Here is a 13,810-nt window from a genome sequence, read left to right as displayed (position 1 = left end):
GTGGGAACGAGGAAAAATTTGTCTCCGTATCATTTTCTAGAACTCGCTACTTTTCATAGTACTCATATTTTCTAGAGCTTCTCGTGGTGCATGATTGCATTATAAATAGTATAATGTTATCCAGCGTGTTACACATTTCAAAAGAAATATTCAGGATCTCAGCTTAGAATGAGTAGGGCCATTGAACCTTCATTAAGCACACCATGGTATAAAATGCTTGAATCTTAACATGGGATGCCACTTTCACAGCACTCCTATATAAAGAACCCCAAGTTTCAAATCTTGTCTAAGCCAAAATCTCTTTCCTCTGATAGCACTTTTTCTGTGACTCAGTCATCTTTTCTTAACTGTCTTATATCCCAAGAAAATGGCTGCCACCTAATAAACCAATATCTTATCTCACAGAACTTAGAATGGAATCCTTAGATCCAGGCTACATCACTAAGTTATTGACATTAGAAATTAGTGTTAGTGACAAATACCACATTTCACCTTCCAGTTTTTATGAGGAAGCCAAGCTCAAGGCTGTGTTAGCAGTTTTATACCATATGTGCCCTGAATACGTTCATACTATTACAAATAGAAAAGGAAGATACAAATGAACTTTTGAAATCGCCCTTCAGCACTTGAAAGTTAAAACAGCAGGAACAGGACATTACTGGCTTTCTCTTTGAATACTTGGCAAGACTTGGTTATCAGAAACACTATGCAGAATTTTCTTATGCTTGACAAGTGTTTTGAATCTGCGCTGCTTGACTTTCCTTAACCCTTCCAATTTTTTTTCTTTTTCTCCCTGATGTTCAGATCCCAAGCCGCCGATCGCTCCTGTAGCTTCTTCAACCAGCAACCTACCATGGCCGGTGATCATTGGGATCCCCGCAGGGGCCATTTTCATCTTTGGCACAATCCTCTTGTGGCTCTGCCAGACAAAGAAGAAACCTTGCTCCCCTCCGTCTGCAGCCATTGTGCACAGGCAGCAGCAGAGAGACCGGGTCTGTGTGCCCCAAGCCCCAGACAAAGACTGCATCTCCTCACTAAACTATGAAGAATTTGTGGTTCAACAGCAGCAGCATTTACTGTCTCCAGGAGCCACATTGGCACCTGGGGTGGCGTCGAAAATGTACCCAAAGATTTACACAGACATCCATACACATACTCACTCACACGTGGAAGGGAAAGTCCACCAGCACCAGCACATTCATTATCAGTGTTAACTGACAGCCATATACTTGTATTGATTTACCACAGCAGTACCTCAGAAGGACGTCAGCTTACACTGCCAGGAAAAAAAAAAAGTTTAAAAATCAACATGGACGCAAAAATTTTTTAGTGTGTTTGATTTCAGGTTTAGGGCATAGGCGTGGGATTTTGAAGGGTATAATTGATGGCGCCAAGGCATTTCTTCAAGAAACAAGATCATTGTTCATTATCATTGGGTTTTACTAAACGGCGCTAGAGGTTTTTAGCACAGGCCAGGGAGGTGGGAATTCTAGGAGCGTCAGAGCGTTTACCTCGCTAGCCCGCACTAAAAAAAAAATCTCTAGCGCCGTTTAGTAGAAGGAGCCCAGTGTTTGTAGGATGGGATGGTAACAGTTAAGACAGAAGGTGATGATCTGAAAAGTATGCTGTGCCAAGGTCAAAATGATTTTAAATGTGGTTCTATTCCAGTGAATAGTGTTCTTTGGTGCCTCCGCTGTTCCTCCTGTGCTTGGGTTCTGGTACTCAGTCTGCAGTCCTTATGAATATGATAAAGAATCCCTTACCTCAGCCTTAATGAAGGGGTAATGTACCTGAGGAATAGTGCCAAAAAGTGAGAAAATACAGATTTTGACTGGCCTGGTCCAAACAAGTGGGAGCTTTGTGGAAAGCCGGGATATATTTTTACATACAAAGCTTCTGCCGGTTTTCTAGATGCACAAATATTTTTGGAGTCTAAGTCAATTTTTGTTTTTAAGACTCTGTGTTCTGAATGATAAAAAAAACAAAAACAAAGTGTGTACCATCCCTGTATATCTGCCATGAAGAAAAGAAGAAATTGTACATCTTACCTCTGTATTACCAAAATTGTACATCTTACCTCCAAAAAAAAAAGTACATCACAAGAGCAATCCCAGATGTCTTTTTCCAATTTGGACACCGTTTTGATTTCCCCAGATGCCTTTGATTAGACAATGTAACAAACTACCATCGCAAAAAAAGAAAAAAGCAATAACATGAAAACATTATGGCATATGTGCCTGGGTCATGTATTTTCACAGACTCAATTTTTGCTGTTGATACAAAGCAAACTTGTTTCAACTAGTTTAGACAAGACAGGACCATGTAAGTGCCTCTGTGGACAAGAAAGAATTCAATCACAAAAATACATTTGTAATTCTATATAGATTTTAAACAGAAGTCATGTATATTTAATTTATTTTGTTAAAGAGAGAGTGTATAATATTTTCCTCTAAACAGGCATTTCTAGATCAGAGCAAAAAGATTGTCAGGTTCCTCTACAGAATCTGCCATTCTCCAGGTGTAAAGCAATGTAGCATGTGCAGTTCTTTGATTCATCAACAGGAAAGCCATGTGCTTGTATATACGTAGTTAAATTAGACATGCCTAATATTATAATCATTGTGCTGACAATCTTGTACAGCTGAACCATTTTGTTAAGGTGAAAGCTTTGTCAAACATTTAAAAAAAATATAAAGGGCCCTCTGACAAAAGTGTGGTAAAATTTGGGCTTAACATGGGACTTTCTTGTGTACTAAGCTCAGATTTGGGGGCTCTTTTACTAAGCTGTGGTAAGCACTAATGTGTGCTTACCGCAGATTAAAATTTACTACTTCCAGGCATGCTCAGGCGTTCTATTGTAGTTTTGTGTTCGCTGTGTGCTACCGAAGCACAAAAAATTTTTAAAAATATTTTTTAGTGCTAAGGACATTTCGGGGGGGTGTGTGCGTGTGGAGAGTGGGCATTCCCAGCACTAATCGGTTAGCACAGTGACATCACTGCACTCTAACCAATTAGCATGTGTTTAGTACGGTAGTACTTGCTACATACTAATTAGGTGTCGTAAGGGATTCCATACTAATGGCTATACGCTAATTGGGAAATTAGTGTGTGACCATTAACGGGAGAAATAGGATACGGTAAATGTGGCCTCAGCATGTGGGAAAGCCCTGCGCTACTGATACTGTAGACCATTTTATTAGTGCAGCTCAGTAAAAGGGCCCCCAAATGAGGCACTTTTGTAGGGGTTTTCTTTTTTTAATTTGCAAATCGTGCACTAATGGTCTCACTAGTGCACAAGATCTGCAATTTCATGCAGGAGGAGCACTTACCGCTTCCTATTTAAGAGCTCCGGTGTTAACTCTGAATTATCTAGTTAGCATGCTAGCTAGCTGAAGAACACCGGAACAGGTTACAATATGGCTCCAGAAAAGAGAGGATGGATTGAGACATCCGTGTTTAACCCTGTAACTGGCAGATGGTGAAACGGCTGCTTTATGTAACTTGATGTTGAACGAGAGCAACAGTGCCAAGTAACAGGCATTTGGAGATGCAGATCTCCCATAAGAGCCACATGTTGCTTTTGAGCAACAATGCCAAATAAAGAGTTAACTTCCATTGAAAACAAGGGAAGTAAAACCTGGATGTCTCAATCTTTTTGGAGCAAAAAACCCAAGACAAAATATCTTTAAAATACACCAAAATATAAATTGGGCGTACCCTAGGACATTGCAGGAAAGTTAACTTCCTAGACTCCACCAAAAATATATAAACCTCAAATCTAAATTTTTAAGATAAAGAGCACCCTCAGCGTGAGTTTGAAAGCTTTAAAGAGCGATTTAAAGAGCAGCTCTGGTGCTTAGAATAGCAAAGCCAGCAAACACTGAGCAGAGATAGCCACTCACTGCCAGCTGCACACCATCATCTGGGTGCTCCTGTGTGCTTTAAAGTGCAAGTCAAGTGCATACAGTGTGCAATAAATAAATATATATAAAAGTGGAATACAAAAAGTTCACAGTCCTACAATGCCCCGAATGCCTAACCCACTGACCTGAACAGAGAATGAAAAAATTAGTCATTTGTCCCTCTAGTTATTTAGCTAAATAAAGGTGTTGTAGTCAAATAGTAGCAAGGAGAGTCTAGCTTTTTTTGGATCAAAGACCAAAGTTAAAGTGCAGTCCTCTTTCAACACAGCTCGACCCAGCGGGGTTTCAGGGCAATAGCCCCTTCCTCAGGGCCCATTTTTGCCTTGCCTGCTTGGAATCACTCTGACCTACAGTCGTGTTGGCCTGTTCGGTTCCTGAGGAAGGGGCTATTGCCCTGAAACCCTGCTGGGTCGAGCCGTGTTGAAAGAGGACTGTACTTTAACTTTGGTCTTTGATCCAAAAAAAGCTGGACTCTCCTTGCTGCTATTTGACGACAGCACCTTTATTCAGCTAAGTAACTGGAGGGACAAGTGACTAATTTTTTCATTCTCTGTTCAGGTCAGTGGGTTAGGCATTCGGGGCATTGCAGGACTGTGAACTTTTTGTCTTACACTTTCATATATATTTATTTATTGCACACTGTTTGCACTTGACTTGCACTTTAAAGCACGCAGGAGCATCCAGATGATGGTGTGCAGCTGGCAGTGAGTGGCTATCTCTGCTCAGTGTTTGCTGGCTTTGCTATTCTAAGCACCAGAGCTGCTCTTTGAGTCACTCTTTAGAGCTTTCAAACTCACGCTGAGGGTGCTCTTTATCTTAAAAATTTAGATTTGAGGTTTATATATTTTGGATGAAGTCTAGGAAGTTAACTTTCCTGCAATGGCCTAGGGCACACCCAACTTATATTTTGGTGTCAATCTTTCTGGAGCCATATGGTAACCCTAGCCAAATGCCCACTCACTGCCCATGTCATGCTCTCTCTGAAAACTATCTTTTTAAATCTGTAATGTACAGTTAGCAACTGCAAACAGACAAAATACGGCAAAATGCTTCACCTTGTTCCTGCAGTAGTCTGTTCTCACACACTAACCATAGATTAAGGGCCCCAAACATTAATTTCAAACAGCAAAAGAATGGTTGTATGTGTTTGTATGTATGAATGTTCACATGTATATGTCACAGTTATGTTTGTGTATATGTGTATGGTATAGCCATCTGTAGATAATTTTACACACATATACTGTGTGTGTGTGTTGTTTTTTTAAAATATATATTCAGCTTCCAACTCAATTATAAATATGTGAAAACAGCCCTACTGTCTGCCCACCAGATTGATCATGGTGAATATTCAGATGCAGACTGTCACAGCTCATCTTTCTGAACCAGGAGCATTTTCATCCTATATCGACTGAGCATTCCTGAGATGCCTTACTGGCAAAATTCTTATTAAAAATAGCATTAGCCTGAGAAACAGCTGCCATTAAACTTTTTGTACATATTACACACACACACATATATATTTATCTTTATATTATATATATTGATATTACCTGGAAGGTCAAATCATTTTCAAACTCATGGGGTTACAACTTTATTTATAAGATCTATTTTGTTAAAAACATCATAGGTGGGGGGGGGGTAAGGGGAAATTGTGCATTAAAAAAATCTGGTTTTGATCATCTAATGATGCAAATGTTTGATAATGCTTCCACTTTAACTGCAATATGTGTGCTTTGAATTATGTAAAGCTGAATATTGTATATTGTCATTTTTTTTCTTTCATTTGAAAAGTGTGTATAAAAAAAGCGCTGTGTTTAGCTTTTAGTTGTATGTGGCTCTTCAGCTTCTATTCCTGTCGATTTTGGGTTTGGCATTTTTGCTTGCTTGCTATTTTCTGCCTGTTTAGGATAAGAAATAAAGCCTGTTTCATGCCCTTTCACACACAAATGTCAACAAAGCTATAAAGTCACATACTTTTAACCAATAGATTTCAGGAATGTGAACTGCAGTATATTTTTGGAACTGCTTCGTGATATAGGAAATGGGGTGGTAAAGAACTCTACCAAAACAAGTGTCGGAATGGCTGTATGTTAACTGTGAAGAAATCCCTGATTCCTCCTTATCAAGAGATCATAGTATCATAGTAGATGACAGCAAATAAAGACCCAAATGGTCCATCCAGTCTGCCCAACCTGATTCAATTTGATATATATATATATATTTTTTTTTTTAGCTATTTCTGGGCAAGAATCCAAAGCTCTGCCCAGTACTGTGCTTAGGTTCCAACTACTGAAGTCTCCGTCAAAGCTCACTCCAGCCCATCTATACCATCCCAGCCATTGAAGCCCTTCCTAGCCTATCCTCAACTAAACGGCCATATACAGACTCAGACTGTGCAAGTCTGCCCAGTACTAGCCTTGGTTCTTCAATATTTACTATTATTTTCTGATTCTAGATCCTCTGTGTTCATCCAACTCTTTTATGAACTCTGTCACTGTTTTCCTCTCCACCACCTCTCTCTGGAGCACATTCCAGGCATCCACCACTCTCTCCGTAAAGTAGAATGTCCCTTGCATTTCTCTTGAGTCTCCCACCCCTCAACCTCAAATTATGTCCTCTGGTTTTTACCATTTTCCTTTCTCTGGAAAAGATTTTGTTCTACGTTAATACCTTTCAAGTATTTGAACGTCTGAATCATATCTCCCCTGTCCCTCCTTTCCTCTAGGGTATACATATTCTGAGCTTCCAGGCTCTCCTCATATGTCTTTTGGCGCAAACCTCCTATCATTTACGTCACCCTTTGGACCGCTTCAAGTTTTCTTATGGCCTTCGCCAGATTCAGTCTTCAAAACTAAACACAATACGCCAAGTGGGGCCTCACCAACGACCTGTACAGGGGCATCAACACCTTCTTTCTTCTACTGGTTACACCGCTCTTTATACTTCTCATTCATGCAACCTATACACTGTCATGAAATGCTTAAAGAAAGGAGATTGTCTAAACCTTTTCTGAAAAGCTTCGTTTAACATGGCATTTAAAAGCTGTAATTTCAGAAATGGTGAATTAATTTTAGATCAACCTTGCTAAAATTCATATTTTCCCTCCTACTTCATATGACAGCTATTTTTCTTTCTTGTGTTGGGTTTTTTTTCCTCTCTCCTCATCTCTTTCTCCAATCAGAATTAAGCGATCTGGCCTTCTCTTTGGGATCTGTTGTGGACTATAACTGCGGGAAACCATCCCCTGTCATTCTTTAGTGTCTATCTCAACCTCAGTCCATCTACACCAGCATTCTTCAATGCATGGCTTGAAGGTCAGTGGTTGTGCCCATTCATACTCTTGATTCTTTCCTCTCTCCTTAAAGAATGACATGGGGATGGTTTCCCGCGGGAATGAGAACAGAGACAAATTCTGTCACCATGTCATTCTCTAGACTAAACTAACTAATCCCCCTCCTTTTATAAAGCTGTGCTAGCGTCTGCTGCGTGACAACTGGCCTGAAGCCCTTTAAATCCCTATGGGCTTCGGGACAGTTACCGCAGCGGCCCACACTAAACAGCTTTGTAAAAGAGGCCCTATATTACTTCCAAATTGCTTTAAATTATTTCCATTGAAATTTTGTAGACAATTTTGCAGTAAGATTCAGCAACCCCTAAGAGAGCTTTCTTTTTTCTTCTTTTTTCACATCGACATTTTAAGTGTTCATGGCAGTACGAACCTGTTAGACTGGAACCAAGACCGATATGTAGTACCCTGATAGTGCATTCAGACCTACCCAGTTATTTTATATTCCTCTGCCCCACCAAACCTTGTCAGGTCATTGCAATGATGGTTCTGAACCAAGGTCCCTGCATTCAACCATTAGGTGGCGCTGTTAAGATAAATCAAATCAGCGGTGACAGCCAAGGGAAAGAAATGACAAATAATAGGATATATAAATGGCAAGTTTTTAAGGTGCGCCTAAATTAAGAGGCCAGTTGGGTATCGGATACGCTAAAAGTGGCCTCAGCATGTGGGAAAGCCCTGCGCTACTGATACTGCAGGCCAATTTTTAGCGCAGCTCAGTAAAAGGACCCCCAAATGAGGCACTTTTGTAGGGTTTGTTTTTTTAATTTGCAAATCATGCATTAATGTTCTCACTAGTGCACAAGATCTGAAATTTCATGCAGGAGCACTTACCACCTCCTATTTAAGAGCTCCTGTGTTAACTCTGAATTATCTAGTTAATATATGCTAATCATAATGGCTTAGCTGGAGAACACAGAAACAGGGTTACAATATGGCTCCAGAAAAGGAAGGATGGATTGAGACATCCATGTTTAACCTTTTAATTGGCATCCGTGTTAAGACATCCTTTAATTGAGACATCCATGTTTAACCCTTTAATTTATAGAAACCATTCCATGCTATCTTTAAATGCTGCTCCTTTTTCCCCTTATGAAACCTCTTTGTCATAATGGGTGTGGCCTTCGGCAGTGACTCAATGATCTATCATCTAAGACAGATTTGTCCAACCTCTGGCCTGAGGGCCAGAAGTTGTCCCACCAAGTTCTTTTTTTCTGACGCTTGGAAGCTTGACAGTTCTTGTGGTGCTTCCAGCAGGATTCCGGCTTCCCCAGCATTGGTTGTTTCTCTCTAAGCATGAGTTGTGCAGTGCTGGAAAGTTCAGATTGATCTTGCACTTTCAAGTCTTGTGAGAACTGAAAGTAGAGAATGACACGGGGACAAATTTTACCCGTCCCATCCCCGTGACAGTTTTGTCACCATCCCTGTACCTGCCCCATTCCTGTAAGCACTGCCTTAACCTCAAGAGCCTCGAGCACTTATGATTTTAAAGTGTTTGAGGCTTGTGCAGATGAGGAGAGAGCTTTCAGGAATGGGGCAGGGACAGAAAAATAATTTGCTGGGACGGGATGGGAAAATTAGTTCCTGCGGGGACGGGGAAAAATTTGTCCCCATGTCATTCTCTAATTGAAAGTGCAAGATCAATCTAGTGGGGAAGCAGGAGTTGCACTGTTAATTTTTCAGCTGAAACCAGGTGAGGAAAAATAAACTGGATGAAGCCTGGGGAGGTTGCAAGAATGAGAGAGACTGAGTAAATGGTGGGGGAGGTAGGCAAACGAGAGAGATTGGGTAAAAGCTGGGGAGGGGACGATGCACTGTCTTAGTTTGCCACTGTTTGATGAAACATGTGCCAAAATATGACGGTGTGTGTTAAAAATATATAAAATATGGCCCTTGATAGAAAAGGTTTGGACAGGCCTGGTCTAGGGGTGTGCTGCAAGGTGTATATAAGAATACGCCTGCTATTGACATAATGTAAGCAATTGCACTTAGATATCAGCACAACAAGGCCTCTTTCTGCTTGTATTCTATAATGGGTTAGGTACGCCCTAACATTGTTATAAAATAGCTGCTATACACACCCCTATATTTAGGCAGCACTTTAAAGACTTGCTTCCTTATTTTTGCCATACTGAGACAGACCAAAGGTCCATCAAGCCCAGTATCCTGTTTCCAGCAGTGGCCAACCCGTGTCCCAAGTACCTGGCAGAAACTCAAATAGTAACAACATTCCAGAGCTCAGATTCTGATGTCATAAAGCCTCATTCCACCAATGCCTAAGAGCCAGCTTCATCAGTGATGTCACAATGGCTCAATTGTCCTATTCTTGACTCAGATAAGAACATAATTGCCATACTGGGACAGACCAAAGGTCCATCAAGCCCAGTATCTTGTTTCCAACAGTGGCCAACCCAAGTCCCAATAGAAATTCTGTTACTCATCGTGAGTGCCTGAATTTCTGTTGAACAGTACAAGAAATCTTTGAACTAAGGTGGCCTCCTGAGTTGTTTGTCATTTCCTTCCCTTGGTCATCACCGCTGATTTTCTTTGTGTTTCTCCATGCACCTTTCTTTCCTTTTTGACCCTAAATAAATGACCCCGTGATTCCTTTGTCCTACTTCTGTAGGGTTCCCAGACCCAACTAACTCAAAGGCTGATGCAGAAAACTAACATGGGTGGAAGTGAAAAGTTAGCTAGGCATCTAATGAAACTTATGAGGCCAAGAAGTATTTCAAATAGAAAAAATACTGAATAAAACCACACTGGCATATTTAAAAAAAAATGTAATGAGGTTATTACCTGTTTGGCCCCAATGCAGATAAAAGTGCATAAGACTTTAATTCAAACACAATGCTAATATAAAGAAATAAAACAAAGGAAATAGCGTAATACTTTTTTTTTTGGGGGGGGGGACTAACTCAATTGTTTTTTGTTTTATTTCTTTATATTACCTTGGAAAGTGGACTAACACCATTAAACACAATGCTAGAATACCAGGTCTAAGGAACAGACGTTCATTCCTCTGCAGTAGAGTTTGAGAAGATTTAAAGCCAGTGTTTTTCTTTTTCTACAAGCATAAAAACAGTACTGCAGCTTTGAAGACAGAGTGGATGGTGACAGTTCTGCGCACAGATCTAAGCAGAAAAGAATGATATTCATGCACGAACTGGAATGTTGTTTTCTGAATACATTTCAGCATAGCAAAAACTGTATATGCAAGAAATTTTTGCAAGGCTGATATTTATCTGCAGAATAACAAGAATAACAGATGTGTGCTTCCACTTTATATCCAGACATGCACACAGTGCTAGTTGCCCTCAATGCATAACTTTATGTGGCTGTGTCCAGCATACAAGTTATGCATGCTGTGGATTTGCGTACAATTAGTTTACTGCATTGATGAGCAAAACTTTCTCATTAAGTTCACATTAGAAGCCGTGTGCTCAGTTAGCATCACATGGCTCTAACATGCATCTTTCTGCATCAGCCCCTTGGAAAACAAAGGACCTAACATAGGGATCAGCCCAGAGAGTTTCTGTATGGTGACGCACAGCCACTAGGCCTCTAGCAACCGTTTCTCCACACATATTGCCACTTCCTTTCAAAATGCTTCAAACAATTTGTGAGCTTGTTGGCATTTTTTACTTTGAGCCGATGATAAATTTGCACCAAAGTTAATTTTAAAAATACATTTCTGCAATAGCTTTTTGAGCGTTGTTAATGAAATGAAAATAGGAGTTGGTGGCTATCAGTCATTTTTGACAGATTACGGTATATAGTGTTTCTATTACTTCTGGCTTACTCCCCAATTATGAACGTGTGTAGTAGAGAATGACATGGGGGACAAATTCTTGCCCGTTCCCACAGGAATTCATTTTCCCGACCCATCCCTGTGAGTTCTTTTCCTGTCCCTGCCCCATTCCTGCAAGCGCCATCCTCATCTGCACAAGCCTCAAACACTTTAAAATCATAAGTGTTTGAGGCTTGTGCGGTTAAAGCAGAGCTTACAGGAATAGGGCAGAGACAAGGACAGCAACAAAACTCACTGAGATGGGACAAGGAAATTTAGTTCCTTCAGGGACGGGGACAAATTTGTCCCCGTGTCATTCTCTAGTGCAGTGTCTCTCAAACTTCCTCGAGCCGGGGCACACTAAAATTAGTAGCCACGGCTTGAGGCACCCAGAAGTGCGCAGACATCGCCGTGATGACATCATGCATATGCATGACATCATCACATTGACATCCACGCATGTGCACAGGCCCGCCAGTAGGGGGTGCCAGCAGGGAAGAGGGCCGGAAGAAGGAGAGGCACTGGCACCAGCTGATTGCCCATAGCAGTGTTTCTCAACTACTTCAAACTAATTCTAACAAATATCAACTGAGTACCCCAACCAAGCTCTGCCCCAGATCCCATCCCGTTTACTAATTGTAATGCAATTTTTTCCATTCATTTTTCATATACACACAATATACACAGCAGATATAAATTCTCAAAACTGACTATATTGAAAATAAAATCATTTTATCTACCAGCGATCCTCTGCAGGCTGCTGTAATTAGCTTTAAAGGTGAGACCGGGAGGCCAGAGAGGAAGCTGGAGCATGCTAGAAAGCCTTCAGCGAATCGGGCAGCGCTGGCGCCATACTGCTTAGGGAAGTCAGCTGGCAGGCGCCTCTCTTCCTCAGTGTGCCGTGGCACACTTGAAATCTCAGGCAGCATACTAGTGTGCCCCTGCACACAGTTTGAGATACACTGCTCTAGTGTGTAGCTCTTGCACAGTCCGCTAAGAATCAGTTTCCTTTTGCTGCATTTTATTACATTATCATTTTGCTTGGTAATGATTTTGATACAGGGGTTTTTTTTTTCCTGGAAGTCATTTACTGAAATTTTTTTTAAAAAACACCCCAGTGTTCACTAAAACAATAAGTTAATATTGTTTGAGTTAACATGGACCTCAGTTCCTCACTGTGCAGACAATCACTTGGCAAAGATGTTAAATCAACTTGCTACTTTCTTGTTGAGAAAATAAACGTTCATGCAACTTGCAGTAGTGTTTTATGTGTTTTATTAGTAGTATCTATGATATACGTTATACAAGTCAGTGCTGTGGTGGAGAATATCTCAGTAGCATAAGAGGCAAAAATAACCTCCCCTAGGATTATCAGGCCAAAAAAAGAGGACACCTGGCCCAACCTATGGCTCCACCCATGCCCCACCCACAGTGCCCTGCCGGCTCCTGCCTCCCACCAGCCTGGCCTCTAACCCATCCTACCCTCCTAGATCAGCCTCTTTCTCTCTCTCGAGCCCCCCACCCAGGCCATTCCAGAATTGGGTATGGCTCTCTGAGTCTCCCCTGTCTCCACATACTTCCTCTGGTGCTGCAATTTCAAAACTTGAGGCAGCCAGCAGTGTTAGCAACCTGATTCTGCTGTCATCGACCTGCCCCAGAAGCCTTCACTCTACAGTATTTCCTGTTCCTGCTTAGGAGGGACGCTGCAGAGCGAAGGCTTCCAGGGTGGAGGCTGGACTGGAAAGAGTAAGTCCCAAACCTGAACAAACTCTCCAGTCCAGGAAACCATCCGGACACCCAGACAGTCTACTAAAAAGAGGACATGTCTGGGTAAATCTGGTAACCCTCCTCCTTATGAAATTGTGTTTTCAGGTGAATGCCGCACTTTATGTATTTATTTATTTATTTGGTTAGTTTTATATCCCATCCTCCCCAACGAGCTCAGAACGGGTATCAAGGTTAACATACATAAAGTTTTACAGACACACATTAAGTCCCTGCTTCCTAAAGCTTACAATTTAATAAGACTGATAGACAAGACATAGAGCAGTGGTCTCAAACTCGCGGCCCGGGGGCCACATGCGGCCCGCCAGGTACTATTTTGAGGCCCTCGGTATATTTATCATAAATCACAAAAGTAAAATAAAACAGTTTCTTGATCATATGTCTCTTTAGCTATAAATTACAATATTATTATTAAGACGGCCAAAAGGAAAGATTTATAAACTATAAAGAGTTTTACCTCATGCAAAATTGTCATTTCTTTAATAAGACATTGACTATTTTTCTGAGGCCCTCCAAGCACCGACAAATCCAAAATGTGGCCCTGCAAAGGGTTTGAGTTTGAGACCACTGACATAGAGCCTTTAAAATATAACATTGGAGCCAGCTGCAAGGAGTAAAGCCAAAACATCCATCCAGGGATCAGCTGTGGACAACCAAAGGAGGCCACGTGTGAGATGAATAGCTTTATGTTTTTAAAAATCACCTCAAGGAGATAACATTTTCAGACTGGATTTGAATCTGAGAAGATTAGCGGCATGGAGTATGTGTGGATGGATCAGTTGGAGTTCTGCTCTTCAGTTAACAATGGTTAAAGGTGCAAGAAATCAAAACTATATAAAAGAGGTAGGTGGGTGGAGAGCAGTGTTCCCGCTAAGCTGCGTTGACGTGCGCACGCGCACAAAATATTACCTCGCAGCGCACAAGTTTCTCGTCGCAGCGCACACAGTGTAGAGCACAGTTCTTCAA

General features: G+C 41.2%; 1 protein-coding gene across 6 annotated transcripts in view; it reads left to right on the top strand.

The window, feature by feature from the left end:
• FGFRL1 (fibroblast growth factor receptor like 1) overlaps positions 1–2,148 on the top strand; it is a 490,351-nt gene extending 488,203 nt beyond the window's left edge. For all 6 annotated transcript variants that reach the window (XM_033951607.1, XM_033951581.1, XM_033951626.1 and 3 more), the window contains one exon: positions 805–2,148. In XM_033951607.1, coding sequence (XP_033807498.1) covers positions 805–1,214 — 410 coding nt within the window. In that variant the 3' untranslated portion in view covers positions 1,215–2,148. The remainder of the gene's footprint in view (positions 1–804) is intronic.
• The last annotated feature ends 11,662 nt before the right edge of the window (positions 2,149–13,810 follow it).

Source organism: Geotrypetes seraphini, chromosome 1 (assembly GCF_902459505.1).
Source record: "Geotrypetes seraphini chromosome 1, aGeoSer1.1, whole genome shotgun sequence".
Classification (NCBI taxonomy): Eukaryota; Metazoa; Chordata; class Amphibia; order Gymnophiona; family Dermophiidae; genus Geotrypetes; species Geotrypetes seraphini.
The sequence above is the reverse complement of the archived record's forward strand: the minus strand, read 5'-3'. Positions and strand labels throughout refer to the sequence as shown.